General features: G+C 37.0%; 1 protein-coding gene across 4 annotated transcripts in view; it reads right to left on the minus strand.

Annotated features, from left to right (window-relative positions):
* Window positions 1-903: 903 nt before the first annotated feature.
* Window positions 904-23,015, minus strand: part of DENND6A (DENN domain containing 6A) — a 65,619-nt gene continuing 43,507 nt past the window's right edge. For all 4 annotated transcript variants that reach the window (XM_037040732.1, XM_037040730.1, XM_037040731.1 and 1 more), the window contains 11 exons: window positions 18,922-19,044; window positions 17,254-17,349; window positions 15,042-15,136; window positions 7,714-7,779; window positions 7,508-7,572; window positions 6,841-6,930; window positions 5,546-5,599; window positions 5,333-5,442; window positions 5,043-5,145; window positions 3,746-3,820; window positions 904-3,276 (listed from right to left, as the gene is read on the minus strand). In XM_037040732.1, coding sequence (XP_036896627.1) covers window positions 3,145-3,276; window positions 3,746-3,820; window positions 5,043-5,145; window positions 5,333-5,442; window positions 5,546-5,599; window positions 6,841-6,930; window positions 7,508-7,572; window positions 7,714-7,779; window positions 15,042-15,136; window positions 17,254-17,349; window positions 18,922-19,044 — 1,009 coding nt within the window. In that variant the 3' untranslated portion in view covers window positions 904-3,144. The remainder of the gene's footprint in view (window positions 3,277-3,745; window positions 3,821-5,042; window positions 5,146-5,332; window positions 5,443-5,545; window positions 5,600-6,840; window positions 6,931-7,507; window positions 7,573-7,713; window positions 7,780-15,041; window positions 15,137-17,253; window positions 17,350-18,921; window positions 19,045-23,015) is intronic.

Consider the following 23,015-nt stretch of genomic DNA (forward strand, 5'->3'; position numbering starts at 1 on the left):
AAAATGGGCAAAGGACTTGAACAGACACTTCTCCAAGGAGGACATACAGAGGGTGAAAGATGAAAAGATGCTCACTATCACTAGCTATCAGAGAAATGCAAACTAAAACCACAATGAAATACTACCTCACACTGGTCAGAATGGCCATCATAAACAAAGCAACAAACAAAAGTGTTGGAGAGGCTGTGGAGAAAAGGGGACCTTAGTGTACTGTTGGTGGGATTGCAGACTGGTACAACCACTCTGGGAAACGGTATGGAATTTTCTCAGAAAACTAAAAATGGATCTGCCTTTTGACCCAGCAATTCCACTGCTAGGATTATATCCTAAGAACCCTGAAACACCAATCCAAAAGAACCTATGTACCCCAATGTTCATAGCAGCACAATTTACAATAGTCAAGTATTGGAAGCAACCTAGGTGCCCATCAGTAAATGAATGGATCCAAAAACTATGGTACATTTACACAATGAAATTCTATGCAGCAGAAAGAAAGAAGGAACTCCTACCCTTTGCAATAGCATGGATGGAACTGGAAAGCATTATGCTGAGCGAAGTAAGCCAGGAGGTGAAAGATAAATACTGTATGATCTCACCTTTAGCAGGAAGCTAAACAACAAAACAAACAAACAAGCAAAATATAACCAAAGACACTGAAATAGAGAACAGGGTGACAGTGACCAGAGGGGAGAGGGAAGGGAATTTCAGGGGAAAAGGGGAAGGGTTTGCATGAAGACATATATAGGACACACAGACAAAAGGAAGGGTGGGGTGGAAACAGGGGGGAGGTGGGGAGAACTCGGGAGGTGGGCTGGGGTGGGAGTAAAAGACAGACGACTGTACTTGAACAACTAAAATGAAAAAAAAAGTAAAAAAAAAAGAAGAAATAACACAAGATATTCCAGTGTTTTAAAATCAAAGGCCTTTAATTCAGTTTTCAGTAATGACCATAAATGCCTTCACAAAATCTCTTTTTCACTGAAAAGAGAAGGCACTATGCATTACATAACACCCTGAAAGCAGTGATTTCTTCTGATGCTGGTGGAGATAAACATTAAATGGCAGGTTTTAGAGCTTAAGAATGTCTCCTAAAAAAAGGGTGGGAGTAGGACGGGAGATGAGGACAACTCTGAAAATTATCCAAAAATTCAGTTACCAGATTCTCAGGTTCCCAGTGCAATTTTAGATTATTTTTACGAGCAATTTGAAATTAACAGATAAACCAGGTTAAGTATGTTAGGGTTTTCAGCACTTGTTAGGTTTTAGTTAAATACAGTAAACAGAAAGATAATTAGATGTTAACTGGCATCCTTTGATACTTATTAGCTATGCTAAATAAACTTGAAATGATATATCCTGTAGTGGTATAATTTAAAACATCCTTGATATGACACTAACAACTTTCCAATTCTAGTCACAAAGTGCATATAAATTGAGATTATTAAAATATACCTTTTGAAAAATAATAAAATGACTATTTATACTTAAATTCCCACAAAGACATGAAATGCTTTAGCAATTTGAAAGTAGTTGTCCATTTTCCACAGGTTTCACAAAATAACTCATATGGTCTGAGACAGATTATTTCTTTCAAATGCCATATTCTCTCTCTGACTTCGAGGTATGCTTCAAGAGACTGTGTCTGTGAGAAAAGGGCACATTTGGGTTTAAGACCACAGTTACAAACACAAGGAGCCTTTCTTAAGTCAGGAGTTATAGTAACAGACAAGAACAGCTTCTGAAGCCATTTCTTTTACAAACACATATAACTAAATTTGTTTACTTGAAGGGTAATTCAAGAAGCAGCTATTTACATATGTGCTAATGTCGTGTGTGCCTATTTTAAACAGTGGCTTCTGTAGGACACTCCTATTCAAACACAAACCAAACACCTTTGGTAGAGTGAACCAAACCACAATCTTCTATTTTTGGCAAGGTAGTGTAAACAAAACAAAACAGAAACAACAAAAGAGTAGCTATAACAGTGATTCAGACAAAAGTTCCCATGTCAAACAACAGTAGGAAAAGTGTTTTGAGAAATACTAATTTTAGGAGGGAAAAACCCTACCAAACAAATAATGCTGAAAATCAATCTCATAATCACTCAAATGACTTTCATATAAAATGTTTATGAATGTCTTTAAAATAATAGTTCAGTTTAAAAAGTAGCTGATTATGAGGTTTATAATTAAATGTCTTTGAAAAACATCCAAGCTAATTAACTTATACAGGAACCAATTAATAAAGGGTAGAATGAAATTTACTCTTCTATAATTAATATGAGATGCCTTCTTGCCTTTGGAGAAACTGATTAAAATTAAATTTGAAAATGGTATAAAAAATAACGAGAGGCCCTGGACAGGTAGCTTAGCTGGTTAGGGCATTGCCCTGATATGCCAAGGTTGTGGGTTCAATCCCCAGTCAGGACACCAATGAATAAGCAACCTATAAGAAGCAACCAATGAATGCATCAATAAGTGGAACAAATGGATTTCTTTCTTTCTCTCATCAATTAAAAAAAAAGAAATGAAACCTACATGACAATTGAAAAAAAACACCATTCCACTACTAATAAACATGATGGGAAGCAAGAGAAATACTGGTTTTTTAGCAATTATTATGTAAAAGTATGCCTTACATAATTACATATCACAATCAAACTCAGAAGAAGCTTCAAGACTAGCAGCTAGGTTTTGTGAAACATGTAGGACAACAGAAGGCACTACAAAAGCATTAATTACTTCTAACTACAGTTAGACAGTTCAGTCTTTTCCTTCTTCTTAAGAAGATAGCCAGTGTGAACATTATTTTTATATCCCCCTGAGTTTAACATGATTGGGCAAAACAGCACCAATTTAAAAAAATATCTGCAATGCCAGCACTGCAGTTTGGAATCACTTATACTGATGGCCCCACAGGTCTCTCATAAGAGCACTTTAGAACATGATTAAAAATATAGAAATGCCTTCAGATATCCATTTTTTAAAATAATGCACTAAAAAAGTCAGTATAGCCTTTCCACTCTGTAGCTAACATTTACGGCTATTTTCCACTGTAGGAGATCTCCTTCGTGAGTCCAATAGAAATGTCAGTATGCTTCATGATGCACACACAGTCCTTTTGGCTGGAAAATCCTGGCAGATATCATGTCATGCCTGTTTTGAGTAGTATGCCTTGTAGGTCCTCTGGCAATGCTAAGATAATTGCGTCTATGTGTGTCCGTAACTTTTCCACAGTTTCAGGTTTCACAGGTAAATGTTCTCGATCAGCCTGCAACTACACAAGGAACATTTGAACGCATTTAAGTTATCCTCTGAGTCTGTATTAATACATTGTGTTTTCTAAATAAACATTTTTAATGGTCTAATGATTTGGAAACTTCAAACTTCAACCAGAATTTACAGAACTGTAGAAAACGAAAGAACATGCCATTTAAACAATATATTGTTTGAGCTCAATAAAAGACTTCTACATAAATTGATAATACTTAACACATACCATGTGGTATTACATATAAGTGACAATGATTTTGTACAACTCATTAGACTCCATGCAAATACCTCTAAAATAACATGGCATCATTATAATCTGCTTGTGTGAGCCCAAGTATTTTCAGGCAGATCTACCATCAGTTGACATTCTCAAGCCCTCTCATTTAAAAGGGTTACGTCTGATAGATCATGGACTGTCACCTGAAAAGTGAAGAAAATGTCGGCACAGATCTGTGGCTGTTTTGGCTACATACCAGCTTACTTTTCAGCTTCAATACAAGGTCTACTGTTTCTACTTCTGTGTGTTTCTGGGTCCAGAGAAGCAAATCCTAGAAGAATAAACAAACGCAAAATCAGTTAAGTATCAAAATCATTTTCAAACCATTCTATTTCAATAGATAAAACTACTGAGAAGGACTGGAAGGAAAAAGAGAACAAGCTATTTAACCCAGATATAGCATGACAGTACAAAAATAACTCTATATGTAACAGTCTAACAACATTAATTAGATAATTTCCAACATTAGCCCCAGGACATTGTTGAATATTTGGCAGTAAAATAAAATATAAAAACTTCTTTTCTGAAGTAGCCCTTTTAGATCCATCATGAAAAACAATACTGCAACTTAAAATACAATACTCACCCCTATCCCACTAAGTAGTGAGTACTCTAATTTATAAGAACATTGGCTAAAAAACAAAGATAACTGTGGACAGAAATATCACACTGAGTGTAAACTTTGCATCTTCACATAAGCTCTTCCTGGACTAATCTGCGATTGTCTTCATGATATTCCTTCTCTTAAAATCACAATCACCATGAATTGGTGATAGAAAGTAAACACTGAGGCTAGCCCATCTCAAGCTAAATACAAATGAAAATGAGAATGTCCTTTATATTTTCACTTAATTTAAAATAGTCTGATAACATATTATAGAATATAAACAATCAGTCCAAACACAGGAAAAAAACTGTTAGTAGCAACTGGAAGAGGTTAATAAGGCGTGCTGAAAAAAATCTGGAGTTATACTGCTTGAATTTGAATCCTGACTCCACCCACTGGTATGCTGGAAAATATTTAACAAGTAGAAAAGTCCCTGGTTTGTACCATTTGCCAATTTCTGTGGTGTGATATTCCCACTGTAGCTGATTTCAAACTACTAACCTGAGATCACTGAAGGCTCAGTGGGGAGGGAAGAGATATAGTTAGCTCTTAGGAGCCGAGTGAAGTGGGCTCTAGCTTACTGCCAGTTCCCTTACTTAGCAGTGATATGATCTGAAGCTATTAACTTAACTTATAAACCTCAGATGTCCCGTAATACAGATCATAACACACCTACTTCAATGAGGTGTGTTACTTGAAATGTGAAAATTAAAAGACATCATCCACACAGAGCACCTACACAGTCCTTGGCCTATAGCACATGATCTAGAAAAGTTAGCAATTACTATTTATAAAGTAGTAGATACAGATAACCTCCCAGCCTCTAAGGATAGCTATCTTTTCTTTTTACAGTTGGTAATATCACACAAATATGCTGTGCTCTAACCTCTTCACAAAGAGCTTCTAGGTGGAGCGCCTCCAATTTCTGGGTCATTTCCTTCCGCCGGGTCTTGAACCAACCATCAAAATTTGGGGATTTTAGAAAATGCCTATAAAAATAAATTTTAAAATAGCAAAGTTTGATTATTATTTACTTCCTCTCTTTAATACATTTCCTAATACTGAAAAACCATGTGAAACAATGGAATTTTGAATAAAAGAATATAAGTTTAAGTCCAGTTTTTTTTAAAAATAAAGCTCTACAGATGGGTAAAAAAGAATATAAAGAAGACTAACCTGTAAAGTCCAATCCAATCGCCTTTTATTCTAGAGGTCAGCTGAGGTCCTGTTTTCTCAAGTGTTTTCATAAATTCTTCTGGAAAGAATGGTCTTAATTGAGGTGGACTCTAGAAAAAAAGAACATACTGTATTCAAAATTAGAAATGGATATGTTCACAAATTATTATAGTTAGTGGACTCAAACAGGAATTTGACTGAATATATTTATACCTTCCATGGAGAAATACATTTCTGCAAAGGCATCAAACTTGCCACATATCTTTCCTAAAACCAAGAAAATAAAGTTAATTAAATTAGGAGTTCTTACTCAGAGTCTTCTAAAACACTTAAATAGGCCTACTTAAAGGAAACGGGTTTCCGAGTTTTTTGTCATATGGTCTTTCAATGGACATCAACAATACTATCACTCTTCATAATGACAAAGCTAAGTTCAGACTGAATTAAGAAGTCAGACTTTCAATAAAAATGTAATTAAATCTTGGCTAACCAAAATGACTACACATTCCTAAAGATAATAATTAAGTATACTGAATAACTATGTTCCAGAAAATACACTCAACATTTAAAATGTATAATCTCTTTTAATCCTTGCAAATTAGTGGGGACCTAAGGATTAATTATTTAATCCTTAAAATTAGTGGGGACCTAAGGTTTCAAAAGGCTAAGTACCTTGCCCAAGGCCACACAGTTTAAACTTGAATTCAGGTCGACCTGACTTCAGCCCACACACTTGAAAGCTACAGAAAAGTTCATTTATGTAAACAAATTTCAATGGAATAAAACAAACTGACATCCATAAACCAAGAAAGAGGGTTTCTTCAAAAAATATAATAGCAAAGATCTCCAGGTTAGCCCCACATAGTATTCACAGATAGATTACTTTACATTAATAACTACATGGAATCTCTCTCTGATCCAGTCTACACAGTAGGACATCATGGGCTTTACTTAGTATTTTTAATGATTTCCAATGAATTTCATGGAATAACCACATCATTCAATTATGTATCCCATAAATACTTACTGAGTGCTACCATATACCAAACTGAGAAAAAGATGATAAACAGTCAGATAAGACCCCTGTCATCATGGAGCTACAGTTATGATATCAAATTGTGCTCAAGAAAATCAAATCAGAGAAAAAAGCTACAGGATAACCTATTAAAGTGCAAAATTTGTTAAGGTGTAACAAATACGTAATATTTTACTGCAATTATTTCATTTAAGATATTCACAACAACCTGAAAGGTATTTAGGAAAAAGTGGAATTAGCTACACTTTACAGATAAAGAAATTAAGGGTGAGAAAAAGAAAGTGACTTCCCAAAGTTACACAGTTAATACAAGAATAGAGTCCAGGCCGTTTGCAAAGGACTCTATTTTTTTTAATCACCAAGCACATGAGCAGACAAAACATACATGTTAAGATAAGGTTTTGGTAGATGGGAAACACATCCATATAACCCTCAACAAGTCACTAAATTAAGTAAATGTATGTTAACTTACTAATGGTATGATGAAGCTTTGTGTCAGTTCCAAGAAATAGCGTCGCAGAATAACACTCTGAGCCTCAGAAGGACGTTTCTGTTGTACACCCTTAAAAGAGGAAACAATAAGAACCTATGTTCTAGTGTTGGTGAATATAAAACAATGGATAATTATAAAAATTCAGCTGATATAATAATTTGTATATGTATTACTTCATATAAAACAAACCCTAGAACTTCATTTTAAAGTAATTTAATCTGAAATTCATTATGCAATATACTGTGGAAAAAAATTATTAAAGAAAAACATAAAACATTCATCCCATACTTAAAAATATCAGTTCACAATGAAGACTGTCTGTTTCATATTCACTACACTAATACTGTTTACATTTCCAAAAAATGCTCCCTAGCTATCCCCTACTGTTACATGCTAAGTGACTTTGTGCAAAAGTCCACCTTTTCACTGTAACTTCCAAGTATCTAGGAAGACTGACACTAGTGCAGCTGCAGCTCCCAATTTTAAGCCCTTAATTGCTGCTACTGTAGTCTCCTGATTTTTATGAAGCTTTGGTTCAAAACAGAGACCTCATTTCACATCATTATAAATAAAGCACGCACTGCCTAATTGGATATGGCAAACCTAAATAAGAAAATTTAAATTAGTAATATGAGCAAATAATTACCTTCTGTAATTGTTTTATGATCTCTTCATCTCTATTTAGATATGGCTTATAAGAAGTATAAACTCCTAAGACGTAAAGAAAACAAGGTAAAAAGTTTTTGTGTTTTATCAAGCACCCATATATGTATAGATTTTAAAGTTAATAAAATTTTATGCTTCAGGTTTAATAAATAATTAATAAAATTTAATTAATAAAATTTTATATACCAGGTTTAGAATCCAGAGTCTTTAAGTTCTTCAATTTTTTCACTTTAACCTGCTTTGGAATTTCTCCTGAAGGAAACATCAGAAAGATTCTTAGAATTATTCAAATTTCACATCACAGAACTAGAATTTTTTAAGATTAGCAATCCACTATTTACTATTTAGTCAGGAATATTATAGCTAATGTATCCTTCCTAACATCAATTAATGTTCAAGAGCTTATGACTGGTACTTTAAAACAAGATAAAGGGAGTACTGTGATATTACAGTATTACAGAAGCAATCTGTGTAAATTATATAAAAATGAGTACTTGATCCTTCATTAATATCTATCATTACTTAAAAATTTCCCTTGTTACTCAACCTATAATTTAAGGTATCTGTGCCAAAATCATAATGAAAATATATTTCCAATATAAATAAAATGCCCTCTAAGAGTATATGGAATTAAAAGCAATTCCTAAATTAGAATGCAGATATAATATTCAAAGAGTTTTTTCTGACACCTCCCAAAATTCTGCTTTAGCATTGTAGAAACTTACACTGCCACCAGGTGGTGACAGTGTATGCAGCGACCACAAGTCTGATTCACAGATGGACAGGTCTCCTGAGCAGGGTTGCTGTGAACAACTCCTGTACAATATGCAGTGCTTCTAGTCTTAAGGTATGAAGAAGCTACAATCAAAAACAGACTAACTAGCAGAAAAATACCTCAAGTTGAACACTTAAAGTGTCACACATACACAAAATATAACAGGCTATCTTTCTCTTTTCCTTTCTCTTCCCCTTCCCCTCCCTTGGTCCTAGGTCTTTTAAATGGTAACGTAACCTGCCTGAGGAGATTTCTCAGAGCAACAAGAATATTAGCTGGCAAGATATCACATGAAAAAAGCCTGCAGATCGACATTCCCCATGTATACAGGAGAAAATTCCAACAATAATATTAACAAATCAAATCCAGAAACACAAAAAAGAACCATACCCCATGACCAAACAGGATTTAAATAAGTAATGTAAGGTTGGCTTAATGTTTAACATCCAAAAATGAATTAATACAATATAACATGTTAACAAGACAAAACCACATCATTATTTCCATAGATACAGAAAAAATGTTTAGCAAAATTCAACACTAATTCATGATAATTACTCTCAACAAACTAGTAACAGAAAGGCACTTCCTCAACCTGATTAAAGGACATTTATGAAAAACCCACATCTAACATCATTAGACTTGCATATTGAAAACTATAAAACATTGCTGAGAAAAATTAAAGAAGAGCTGAAAAATGAAAAAACATTCCAAGTTCCCAGACTGGAAGAATCAGTTATTTTTCAAATGGAAATTCTCTCCCAAATTGCTGACATATTCAACACAATCCCTATCAACATCCAAGCTGCCTTTCTTGCATGACAAAGCGATCTTAGAATGTATACGGAATGCAAAAGACCAAGAATGGCCAAAACAATTTTAGGGGGAAAAAGGTGAAAAGCATTACACAGACTTCTGATCAGAATAGCAGCGTAGGCAGACATAGCTCGCCTCTTTGCACAACCACGTCAAAATTACAATTAACATATAGAACCACCATCACTCAGACCATCAGAAATCAAGTTGAATGGAAGTCTGGCAAACTATAGAATTAAAGAAACCACATCCATCCAGACTGGTGGGAGGGGTGCAGACATGGAACAGACTGGTCCCTCACCCACATGTGGTAGATAAAAATTGGGGAGGAATATCTCTGAATTGAGGAGTCTCAGCTCCACACAGACCCCAGGCCCAGGGTTCCAGTGCCAGGAAGACAAGTCCCACAACTTCTGGCTGTAAAAACCAGTGGGGACTCAGTTGGTGGAAACTTCTGGAGCCCCAAGCAGTTCCTCTTAAAGAACCCACACACGGACTCACCTACTCAGACTCACTCCCTCTGAGCTCTAGCACCAGAGTAGCATCTTGAAAGGTACCAGTGATATACAAGGAGAAACTGAAGTGTCTGGCATCAAGGGAAGCAGAGGCCCTTTTCTAAACCCTCCCTCCACAGAGCTGGCAAGCAGGTGCCATATTTGAGAATCCATCCACCTGGCTAACTCTGACCGGCCTTAGAGATCCCCAGGGACTCCACCCCACCCCACCCGAACTGCTTTTCCCTATGAATAGCTGGTCTCAGATCAAACTTCACAACTTCCTAAATCCTATAGAACAAGAAATAGCTGGCCTCAATGAGCCCCAGGCACTGCACTAGCAGCAGCCAACCTAGATTCACAGCTTGGTTTTACTTGGGAATCTCCAAGCCCAGCACAAGTAGCAGTCTCACCTTAGACTACTTTATAGCTCAGGCAGGTGGCCCTGGGCAAAACATAGGTGAGGGCTGAACTTTGCCTGCATCGCCTGGGAAACCCCAGCCATTGCACCCAGTGGACAACTACAGACCACGTCAGAGCACCACCATCATGCCCCTGCACACCTGATCCTCCACGGAGGGTGGAGGTTGGTGGTAAGTGGTCACGGCTAGTCCTTGCAGCTGATTGGCCTGGGTAAATCCATCCCATTGACCTGCCAACAGCAACCAAGGCTCAACTACAAGAGGGTGCACCTCCAATACCCAGCTTGGGTGATGGAAGAGGTGGTGCCACTGGATCCTTACAGGATACATACTATATTAGGCAACACTATCCAGACAGGAAGTCAAAGCAGCTCTACCTAATACATAGAAACAAACATAGGGCGACTGCCAAAATGAGGAGACATATGAAAGAACAAATGAAAACAGAGAAAGAGCTAAATGAAATAGAGATACGCAATCTATCCGATGCAGAGTTCAAAACACTCGTTATAAGGATGCTCAAGGAACTCACTGAGGACCTCAACAGCATAAAAAAGATCCCGTCAGAAATGGAGGATATGTTAATTGGAATAAAGCACAACAATAGAGTGGATGAAGCTGAGTTTCAAATCAATGATATGGAACCTAAGTAAGCAAAAAACAACCACTCAGCCCTGGCTATTATAGCTCAGTGGATTGAGCACGGGCCTGTGAACCAAAAGATCGCTGTTCGATTCAAAGTCAGGGAACATGCCTGGGTTGCAGGCTAATTCCCAGAAGGGGACGCACAAGAGGCAACCATACATTGATATTTCTCTCCCTCTCTCCTTCCTTTCCCCTGCAAAGATAAACAAATAAAATCTTAAGAAAAACCCAAAACACTCAGAACAACAAGAAGAAAAAAGAATCCCCACAAATGAGAATAGTATAAGCAGCCTTTGGGATACCTTCAGGAGATCCAACATTCACATCATAGAGGTGCCAGAAAGAGAAGAGAAAGAGCAAGAAATTGGAAATCTACTTGAAAAAATAATAAGAGAAAACTTCCCTCATTTGGTGTGAGAAATAGACGTGAAAGTCCAGGAAGCACAGAGAGTGCCAAACAAGATGGACACAAACAAGTCCACACCAAGACATACCATAATTAAAATGTCAAAAGTTAAAGATTGAGAGAATCTTAAGAGCAGCAAGAGAAAAGAAGTTAGTTACCTATAGGGGAGTTTCCCTAAGACTATCAGTTGATTTCTCAAAAGAAACTTTGCAGGTTAGAAGGGACTGGCAAAAAATATTCAAAGTCATGAAAAGCAGGGCCCTACAGCCAAGACTGCTCTACCCAGCAAAGCTATCATTTAGAATGGAAGGGCAGATAAAGAGTTTCCCACACAAGAAAATACTGAAGGAGCTCATTATCACCAAACCATTAGTATATGAAATGTTAAAGGGACTTATTTAAGAAAAAGAAGAAAATCAAAACCATGAACAATAAAATGGCAAAAAATAAAAATCTCGACAATTGAATCTAAAACACAAACTAACCAAACAAGAACAACACAGACAGAATCATGGATACAAAGGATATTTTGTTGGTTGCCAGATGAGAGGGGGTGTGGGGGAATGGGTGAAGAGGTGAGGGGATTAAGAAGTACAAGTAGGTAGCTACAAAATAGCCACGGGGATGTAAAGTACAGTACAGGAAATGGAGCAGCCAAAGACCTTATACTGATGATCCAGGGACATAACCAATGGTGGAAGGATGGCCTGAGGGAGTAGGGGCTGCTGGGTGGAAAGTGGGCAAAGGAGGGAAAAATCAGGTCAACTGTCTAGCATAATGAATAAAGTATAACTAAAAAATATTTTAAAATAATATCACTCACAGATTTCACAACTTAAGACATTGTATTGCTGTAAAGATAAGATATATAGGTCAAAGCAAAAGAAACAAGAGTTCAGAAATAAACCCCTATATTTATGGCCAACTGATTTTCCACAAAGGTACCAATGTTAGTCAATGGAAAAAGGACAGTCTTTTCAACAAATGGTGCTAGGGCTGGATATCATCATGCAAAAACAATGAGTTTAGACATTTAACCCACATCATAACAAAAATAACTCAGTGATTCACAGCCCTAAATGTAAGTGCTTAACACAATAAAATTTTTAGAAGAAAACATAGGAGAAAATCTTGGTGACACTGGGTAGGCAATGAATTCTTACATACAGGACCAAAAGGCTTCTCCACAAAAGAAAAATACTGATCAGCTAGACTTATCAAATACTAAACACATTTTTGTGGTTACGAGAGGAAGCGGTAAAGGTTGGGAGAATTGGATAAAGGTGGTCAAAAGGTACAAACTTTCAGTTATAAGATAAATAATTACTGGGGATATCATATACAACATGATGACTACAGTTAACACTGCTGTATGGCATATTTAAAAGTTTTTAAGAGTGTAACTTCTAAGAGTTCTCATCACAAGAAAATAAAACCCTTTTCTTTCCTTTTAACATCCATATGAGATGATAGATGTTAACTAAACTAGTGGTAATCCTTAACCATACAGGTAAGTTAGGTCATTATGCTATATACCTTAAACTTACATAATGCTGTTTGTCAATTATATCACAATAAAAGGGGAAAAAGTACATTTTTGTCCTTTGAAATACATAATTAAGAAAACAAAAAGAGAAGACACATATTGTGAGACAATATTTGCAAGTCATATATCTGAAAACAGATTTGTGTCCAAAACACATCAAGATCTCTTACAACTAAGTAAGCCAATAATCCAATTTAAAATGGGCATAAGATTTAAATCAACATTTTATTAAAGTAGATATATGAATGACTAATAAGTAGATGAAAAGATACTCAACATCTTAGTCACTAGGGAAGCACAAACCCACTAAATGCTACAGTGAGAAAGACAGACAATATCAAATATTAGCAAAGATGTGAAGAAATAAAGACCATCATACACTGCTGCTAAGAATCTAAAATGATGGGCCACTGTAGAAAATAGTTTGGTGTTTCCTAAAAAGTTAAACAGATTTATCAATTTATGTTACTTTACCAATTTTATACAAAAGTTCCTCTACTTACATCCCCAACAATGAGCCAAAACTTTTTTCCACTGGAAAAAGGCAATATATAGTAAACTATTAGTATACTAACTATATTAAAATTAACCAAAGGATAATATTAATAGGATATTATCCTTTGGTTAATAGGATAAATGGTCTATACTAGTAGGATAAAACCGTGCATTAAAGTAAATGTCAAGATTAAATTAAGATTAAAAAAACTTTTCATATCTTCTTTTAGCCAAGACTCTGGTGATTGCTGTGCTCTCAATTATCATTAATAGACAGGACACTAGTGAGACGGCAGGAGACCATGACACTTACAGAGAGCCATGAGTCAGGCACTGTGTTTAATCTAGTCTTTGAGGCTTAAGGAGGTCATTCTGCCTAAGATCACACAGATCTGACTGCCAGAGTGAAATCTTACGCTCTCCTCTATTTCATAAGGCACCTAAGAATTTCAGTTTAAAAATGAGTCTAATATTTGTAAGTAATATCATTTAAAATGTTATTCTGACTCTATTAATAATAATTTAGATTTATATATATACTAGAAGAGATAGCTTACAAAATATTATTATTAAATACTGTTTTAAATATACCCGTATATACCAAAAGGGTTTTTTAAAAGATTTTATTTATTTTCAGAGAAAGGGGAAGGGAAGGAAAAAAAGTGGGAGAGAAACATCGATCAGTTGCCTCTCTCACACCTCCAAACTGGGTATACCTGGCCTGCAACCTAGGCATGTGCCCTGACTGGGTATTGAACCAGTGACCTTTTGGTTTGCAGGCCAGCACTCAACCCACTGAGCCACAACCACCAGGGCAAGAAAAGATTTCCAAGTATCACATCATAAAGTTATTTTAAAATATTTTCAAGATCTCAAGTCTCAACTATTTCAATGGAAAATTCAGGACTGTCTAGTAAGAAGTATCAGAGGTACCAATAAATTGTCATCTAAGTTAACAAAACTTCTAACCTCAGAATTCATTTATTCATTTATTTAAACAGTTATCATGGCTCTTTCTGCCATCTTGGAGTCTGTAGAGGCATGCTGGGACCAAAACTTCTAAAATGACAAATATGTCTGGAAAGCTGTGGTCCAAAGCTATTACTGCTGGCTACAAGTGGGCTCTCCAGAACCAGAGTGAGCACAGGGCTGTTCTTAAACCCGGAGTGTTTATGTTTAGAATGAAACGGAATTCTATCTAGGCAGATGTACTGATGTATACGAATGCAACAAACATCAGAGTGACTCTTGGGGGCAAACTGAGTAACCTGGGGAAAGGTAACTTGTGCTCATGGAAACAGTGGCACAGTTTGTATCAACTCAGAAGCAATCTTCTTACTAAAGCCATTGGACACAAAATCCATGTAATATTGTACTCCTAGAGAATTTAAACTTACTGAAAAGTGGATTTATACTCTTGTTAAAAAAAATAAGTTACCAAGAACAAGGCACATTATCTTATTTTCACAAGGAAAGCACAACCTTTTACTAGTTCTTTAATCAATACCAATACTACAGAAGTGTATACTACCTATTTTGAGATCTAACCAAAACTTTTATACCAAATTGAATATTTTGAGCTTCTATAAAGTTTTACTCAAGCAGTGTTGGAAATCCCTTTTTAATTGAGCTACCCGTATGTAAAAAGTAGCTCAAATTTTTTACATTTCACTTTGCTACAAGTCATTCCATGTTTGTAACACCTTACGTACATTTTTTAATAGAAGAACAATGGGTTCCACATGTATATTTTAGTGTGAAGTTAGGCTCTTTTCCAAAGGCCTTTATTCAGGCTGCCTCAAAAAGATTGTCCTCAACATAAAAAGTAACTAAAAAATAAAAACAAAGGGGAAGAAATAAACCTGCTCAGCAACATTACACACAAAAAAAGCAGAACACTGAATTTATACTTTACCTGCTGGTTTAAGGTCTCCTATTCGAATAATGTGTGGCCAGTGCTGAAGTGTTTTTGCAAAAAAGGGGTTGGTTACTCCTAATATGACTGAAGGCCTATATAAAAAAATAAAATAATATTTAATTTTAAAAAGTGAGAAAAAGATGAATGTTCCATCAGTGAAGAATAGTTTATAATTTCTTCTGAGTGAATAATAAATATATTATCTTTTCCTTTATCCAATGTATTGCATATGAACTACATGTGAAATACCATGTTTATTTAGCATTGGGCATATAAAAATGAAAAGACATGTCTTTCTAAAAGTATAGAGTTAAGAGGATATATATACTAAATTATGATGCTAGAAATCATAAGACAGTGAAGGTGGTATAAAATGTACAATAATTACCAAGGAGACACTATGTCTACTGGGGATTAAAGGATGACCTCCTCAAATAGATGACATTCGCACGAAGATGTGAAAGATGAGTAGGATGTCTCTGCCAAGTGGATGAGGATGGTAAAGGTGATGCAAGAGAATGAAGAGTATGTGCAAAGCAATGAAGTGAGATCATGATCTGTTTGTAGAACTACGGACAGTTCAGCATTCCTAAAGCACAAAGCAAGAAAGATGAATAGTCAGAAATAAAAATAATTGGGCAGACGCTGCCCAGATCACTAAGTCCCAAGTTAATATGCTGAGAAGTATAAATGTTATCTGGCAGGCAAATGAAAGCTTCTAGAGAAGTGAGTAGAGGAATGCCATGTGAGTAAAAATATACCTATTAGAAAGGTTACTCAGGGGAATATTCAGAAGATACCCACAAGGAGGGAAGAGGTTTGAGAAAAAGCAACAGCAAATATGATTTAAAAAAAAAAGACAGTAGGACTGCAAAGAGTTTTGGAAAGAAAGTAACATGCTATAAGAGCTATTTTAGGATACTGAATTGACACAGTTTGGTAAAACAATGTACACCATACCAAGGAGAAATATAGGGCAATTTAAGTTTTGATAGCTAAACAAAAAGTAGTACTGTTCATGAAAATGGTAAGAGGCCTGGGATTTTTGAAGAAAAAGAGAAACAGAATTCAGTTTGAATGTGTTTTGTTTTAGTTGCCATTAAGATGTCCAGGTAGCAATGTAGTTAAAAATAAATTAAACCTGGATGTACAGACCTGGACCTTTTACAGATCTTGGCTAGGAACATAAACTTCAGCCATCAGTATACAGGTTTTAACAGAAGCTGTGGGTACAGATAAGATTGCACAGAAAAAATCATCAGTCTGAACTCAGAACCCAGAACACAACACTGGAGAACACCAACACCTAAGGGGCATCAAAGAAAGAAAAGACTGCACAGGAGAACGAGATGCGCCACCGGACAGCCAGGTGAGAGTGGGAGTAGGGATTAAACTATTTTCAAGGTCAACATCTTAAATGTTACAAGAAAGAGAAAGCAGAAAAACTGGGGCACTAATATACCCACTGGGAGATGGGAATTGCTGACTTCAGCAAGAACAGCTTCAGTGGAGATGGAGAAATCAACCTGCAATGGACTGAGAAGCAACCAGGAAACGGAGAAATAGTTATTCTAATTTTGTTACCCTAGACACTTACCTATGAAAGAAGGTGAGAAATATAGCAGGAGCTAAAAGGGAAAGGGTAAGATAATCTCCCCCTATTTATAGACCAGGAAGAATTTTCATGTTTACATGCAGATTCAATGAAGAGAATAGAAAAAAAGTTACAGAGCAAGAAGAGATAACTGATGCCACTAGATGTCCTGAAGTACTAAAGGAAGACAGAACTAAAAGTACAGTCGGATAGCTATTGATTATAATACAGCTCCCACTAATAAATCAAGGAAAATAAGATACTGACTCTTGAAATGTGAGCCAGCAGTTCCTTAAACCTTCCTCTATAAAATCAATCTGCCAAAAAGTTCAAGATTTAAATTTTTAAAAAAATTTAATTATTGTTCAAGTACAGTTTTCCCTCTTCCACTCTCATCCCAGCCCACCCCCTTGTGCTCCCCACCTCCCTCCCATTTCCACCCCCCTTAGTTGTTCTCCACATGTCCTTTATACTAGTTTCTGTGAATCCTTCCCCTTTTCCCCTGAAATTCTCTCCCCTCAAAATTTAAATTTTTAAATTATTACCAAAAATGATTCTACATAATTTGGTTATAAAGGTTATAACTGCTTGATAAAAGCTACTTTGTTTACTTACGGGGCTTGAGTACGGGTAGTATATTCTTTGAATTCACTATCATGAATAGTGAAATAAGGTCGGAAATCACTGAAGTACTTCAATGGAGAAATACAGCTGTGGAGCAAGAAGAATATATAAAACAAAGGACACAAAATTAAAGGCCATGCTCAATAACTATAAAATATCCATATACACAGCATACCCAATAGGAAAACTTATCTGTTTCAATAAATGGTAAACTCATTTCAGAAAACTAGAAAGCAAATGGAAATACACAATGTGAAATGGCATACTAAAAGAACACTGGACTTGGGGCAGAAGATGGGATGAAATTTTGGTTCATTGACTAGTTTTATGCCTTTCACTAGACACTGACCATTCATGCAACTAATATTTCTCAGGTACCAACTTCATGTTAAGTTAGCAATTTTCAGCCATTTTCATCTCATGGCCCACATAAACTAATTAAAATCCAGCAGCACACTAAAAAATGTATTTATACTGGGTTGGCCAAAAAGTTCATTTGTTTTTTTCCATAAGATGGCTCTAGTAGTATTTAGTTGTCTTTAAGCTCATTCAAAACAATTTTGTTAGACTGTATCATGACAGCTGTCATATTAGCATGCATTTAAAAACAAACATCAAAACTGGTGAATTTTTGTGTAGCCATTTTAATACTGAAGATGGAAGAAAATACACAATGGTTCTGGCATATTATGCTTTATTATTTCAAGAAAGGTAAAATGCAACTGAAAGGCATAAAAAGATTTGTGTAGTGTATGGAGAAGGTGCTGTGACTGCTCAAATTTGTTACAAGTGTTTTTGCGAAGTTTCGAAGTTTCGTGCTAGAGATTTCTCTCTGGATGATGCTCCACAGTTGGGTAGACCAGTTGAAGTTGACAGCGATCAAATCGACACATTAACTGAGAACAATCAATGTGATACCATGTGGGAGATAGCCAACATACTCAATATCCAAATCATTAAAGTTATTTGTGAAAATGAAAAATGTGTCTTTTATTTTACAGAAAAAAACCATACAGACTTTTTGGCCAACTCAATATTTTTTACCAATCTGACAAAAAAGAATTATTTTTTTTAAATTGTAAGAGAAAGTTTATTTAGAAAGTTACAGAGGTAACAGAAGTGAGCCCCCTGGGCCACAGAGGCCCAGGAAACAAGTTACAGAAGCAGAGAGCCCCCGGAGTTTAAGGAGAGGGAAAGGCAACAGTAACATGTGCCTGGGGGAAGAAGAGGGAGAGAGGAAAGGTGCTGGTGTGTTCCTGAGGAGAGCGCTGGCATAATTTAGATTCGTTCACACCTCATGACTACTGTTGTATTGGCTGTTGTAATTTTTAATTAAAAATTACAACCATCTAAGGGAAAAGAGGTCAGTGTCCTCAACTAAATGGTCAGGTATTGTATGTTTTTAAAATTCTTACAGCATACGCGTTGAAAAATCACAGGTGTAAGTGAATGAATGTGCTTGTTGTGCAGAAAAACAAGAACATGGTTCCAGCCCTCATGAAGCCTGAATTAATTTTCTCATCCATAAATCTGTACTATAATGAACACTACCTTCTTACAAGGCTGTTGTGTGGATAAATGCAATGAATGCACAAACATGTAACAGATGGGAAAGTGCTGCGAGTATCACCATCATGAACCAAATATATATATACTCACTTAACAAGTGCCAATACAGTCTCTGAAGACTCTGAAGGTGATGGTGCCATGACCACAAGGGGCTCCCCCAACAGCACCAGCTCCCAAAGCATCTGACTATGAAGGAAAACTGGACAGAAGCATCTGAAAGGTGTTTACACAGTAAAAATCTGTTATTTAACCAACTTGTTAAGATCTTACATAATCATCCTAAAAACTTTACACTGATATAAATTTTCCAGCTATTTGTACCTTGACCTGGTATACAAATTCTATGAAATACGGTGATGCTTAGTTTAAAATCAAATGCTTTCCATATTAAAAATAATGAAAACATATCACAAGTGGGATTTCTAGTACAACACACAATGATTTCCTAGATATATCCTCCTCATACAGAAATGCTGCGACCCGGACTTCCGCCAAGATGGAGGCATAGGTGGAAACACTGTGCCTTCTCCCACAACCTAGTTTGAATACAACAAAGGTTTGGAGAACAAAGACATAGCCAAAGAACAGAAAACTGAATTATACGGGAGTCCGACAACAACGAACCGTTCAACTGGGATGGTAAGAGGGGCGGAGCCAGCAGCAGAGCAGGGTCCGGCAGGAAAGATCCCCTGACCTAGGCACGCAGGCAGCCCAGAACCAGTCAGGGTGTGGGGCAGACTGACCGCAGTCCCACATTCGCGCACAGTGAGACGGACCACGCAGGCCCCAGTGGCGAACCCAGTGGTGGAGGGCTGATGGCGGTGGCACATTCACGTGCAGTGGGATGAAACACATGGGCCCGGATGACGGTGGCAGCTGCGGCACCTGTGGCGGCAGACATGACCGCCATTGCTCCTCTTTGGCCCCACCCCCACATACAGCGTCACAACCCAGCAACTGAGTTGCCCTGCTCTGGTGAACACCTAGGGCTCCGATCCTGATACGTAACAGGCACGGACAGTTCAAAAGATGGCTCAAGAAGAACTCAAAGCCCCAGATCCCATAACTCTAAGCGACCAAGAGATTGCCAGCCTCTCAGATGCACAGTTCAAAACACTGGTCATCAGGATGCTCACAGAACTGGTTGATTATAGTCACAAATTAGAGGAACATATGAAGGCTAAACTAATTGAAATGAAGGGAGATGCACAGGAAACCAATAGTGATGGAAGGGAAACTGGGACTCAAATCAATGGAATGGACCAGAAGGAAGAATGAAACATCTAACCAGAAAAGAATGAAGAAATGAGAATTCAAAAAAAATGAGGAGAGGCTTAGGAACCTCCAGGACATCTTTAAACGTTCCAACATCCAGATTATAGGGGTACCAGTAGGGGGAAAGAAACAGCCACGAGTGGAAAACTTATTTGAACAAATAATAAAGGAGAACTTCCCCAGTCTGGCAAAGGAAATAGACTTCCAGAAGTCCAGGAAGCTCAGAGAGTCCCAAAGAAGGTGGACCCAAGAAGGAACACACCAAGGCACATCATAATTACATTAGCCAAGATTAAAATGAAGGAGAGAATCCTAGAAGCAGCAAGAGATAAGAGGACAGTCACCTACAAAGGAGTGCCCATCAGACTGTCAGCAGATTTCTCAAAAGAGACCTTACAGGCAAGAAGGGGCTGGAAAGAAGTATTCCAAGTCATGAAATCCAAAGACCTACAGCCAAGATTGCTTTATCCAGCAAAACTTTCATTTAGAATGGAAGGACAGATAAAGTGCTTCTCAGATAAGGTCAAGTTCAAGGAGTTCATCATCACCAAGCCCTTATTATATGAAATGCTAAAGGGACTTATATAAGAAAAAGAAGATGAAAAATATGAACAGTGAAAGGACAGCAAACTCACAGTTATTAACAACCACACCTAAAACAAAAGCAAACCAAGAGGACAGCTAGATCAGGAGTGGAACCATAGAAATGAAGAACACATGGAGGGTTAGCAACAAGGCAGTGGGAGGAAGAGAAGGGGGGAGAAGGTACAGAAAATAGCATAGACAGTGGGTAGAAAATAGATAGGGGGGAGGGCAAGAATAGTAGGGGAAATATAGAATCCAAAGAACTTGAGACACATTATAAACTAAGGGGGGGAGAATGGTGGGGGAGGGTGTGTGCGGGTGGAGGGGAATGAAGGGGGAGAATAGAACAACTGTAATGGTATAATCAATAAAATATATATTTAAAAAAAAAGAAATGCTGCATATTTTTGTAGCAACCCTGGAATTAGGCGGACGCCTATCAGGATAAAACTCTGGTATATGAATTAGCCTCAGACATTTGGTAACTTTTACTTATTTAGTAATTTCTTCCTGATAGAGTAATAATTTTTCATAGTAGCTTAGGGGGAAAATACTTATCTACTCATAAAAACCATAACCAGTTAACCTAGGTGAAAACATCTTTTAAAAAAAAGGAAAAGAATGACATTTAAGTGCAAAAATATGCAACAAATCTATGAGATGGAAATGAGAAAAAGTTAATTTTAACTATTCAAAAAAAAGGACACAAATGTGAAGGAAGTGCAAAAAAAAGAGTTAATAGTTCAAGGATAAGGCAAAAGAGCTCTTTTTCCTCTTTCCTTCCTAAACAATTCAATCCTAAAGCACAGCACAGTTCACGGTAGGAATCTCTGCCAGGAGGGAAAGAGAGACATGTTGGCCCAGAGAGGGAGAGTCAGGGCTTATCTCAGATAAGGTAGACATCTAGGTGGAGGGGGTGGCTGCTGGAATCCAAACGTGGTGAGGTATAAATATATGAAGGTGATGTGGTTCGGGTGACAGAGTCCAGGAAGTGTGAGGGACTTGAAGGGGCAGTGTGATATGGAAGCAGAGCCCTCAGAGGTTGAGGAGGTTATTTATATGGGGTGTCAGGGCAGGGAAATGAGGGTGTCCACATGGAGAGATGGCCTGGAGAGAGGTGCATAGAGGATACTATGGTAAGTAGGATAAGGAGGGCATCCATATGAGCATTGGCCTGGCATCGGAAGTCAGAGTACAAGCAGGGTGAGGATGGGTTCCAGATGGAGAGGTGGCCTAGTGTGGGATATGGAACCCTGACTGGGGTAGGAGCGTAACCACGTGGAGGTCAACGTGGCACAAATCAGAGCCTGAGCAGGATAAGGAGGGTGTCCATGAAAAAGGGCAGCTGGTCTAGAGTCTCAAAGCCCAAGAGAGGTAAGAAAGGCATTTTCACAGAAGAGGGCTGCAGCAGAAAGGGAGATTAATTACTAATGGGACTGATAAAATAATTAAGTTAAGAAAGACAAGCAGTAGTTACTCAGAGAAAAGAAATACACATATGGAAAGGAAGAAAACTAGAGTGAACCCTGTCATGTTGGATTGGGATGGGGGATATTAGTGTGATTTATTGCTCTCAATATATATGGAAATAGACGTAAATATGTGTGTAAAGATGCACATAAATATGAATACACATGTATGCATGCATTTACACACACACACACACATACATAATATTCCTTGGCTCTGGTCACTAAGATGGCCTAAAACCAGTGATATCCAATAGCAATGAGCACAACTAGTGACCAGCTCTTGGCTTCTAAGTCTCCACCAGGGAAAAAAAAAGCTCTTTGGAGAAACAGCTGATACTGGCAATGGGCAAGAGAAAATAAAAGACAATCTTGGAACCCAAGAGAACTTAAAATAAATGTTCACACAAAGACATAAGTTCATAGTAGCATTATACATTATAGCCAAAATATAAGAAACCATCCAAATGTACTTCGATGAATTCATGAATAAAAAAAATGTGATATATATCCATACAATGGAAAATTATTCAGCCACAAAAAGAATGAAGTAATAATTCATGGTTCTGTATGAATAAACCATGAAAACAATACACTAAGTGAAAGAAGGTAGAGACCAAAAGCTACATGTTGTATGTTTGTATTTATAAGAATTGTCCAGAATAGGCAAATCCATAGAGACAGGAAGTAGATCAGTGACTACCAGAGGCTGGGAAACAGAGAATGGGGAGTAAGTGCTAATATGTGTACAGGGTTACTTTTCAAAGTGACGAAAATGTCCTGGAACTAGACAGTAGTGATAGTCACACAACTTTGTGATAATTAAAAGCCACTGAATTAAATAATTTAAAATAG

The sequence above is a fragment of the Sturnira hondurensis genome, unplaced genomic scaffold (genome assembly GCF_014824575.4).
Source record: "Sturnira hondurensis isolate 20B ecotype Veracruz unplaced genomic scaffold, ASM1482457v3 Scaffold0002840, whole genome shotgun sequence".
NCBI classification, from domain to species: Eukaryota; Metazoa; Chordata; class Mammalia; order Chiroptera; family Phyllostomidae; genus Sturnira; species Sturnira hondurensis.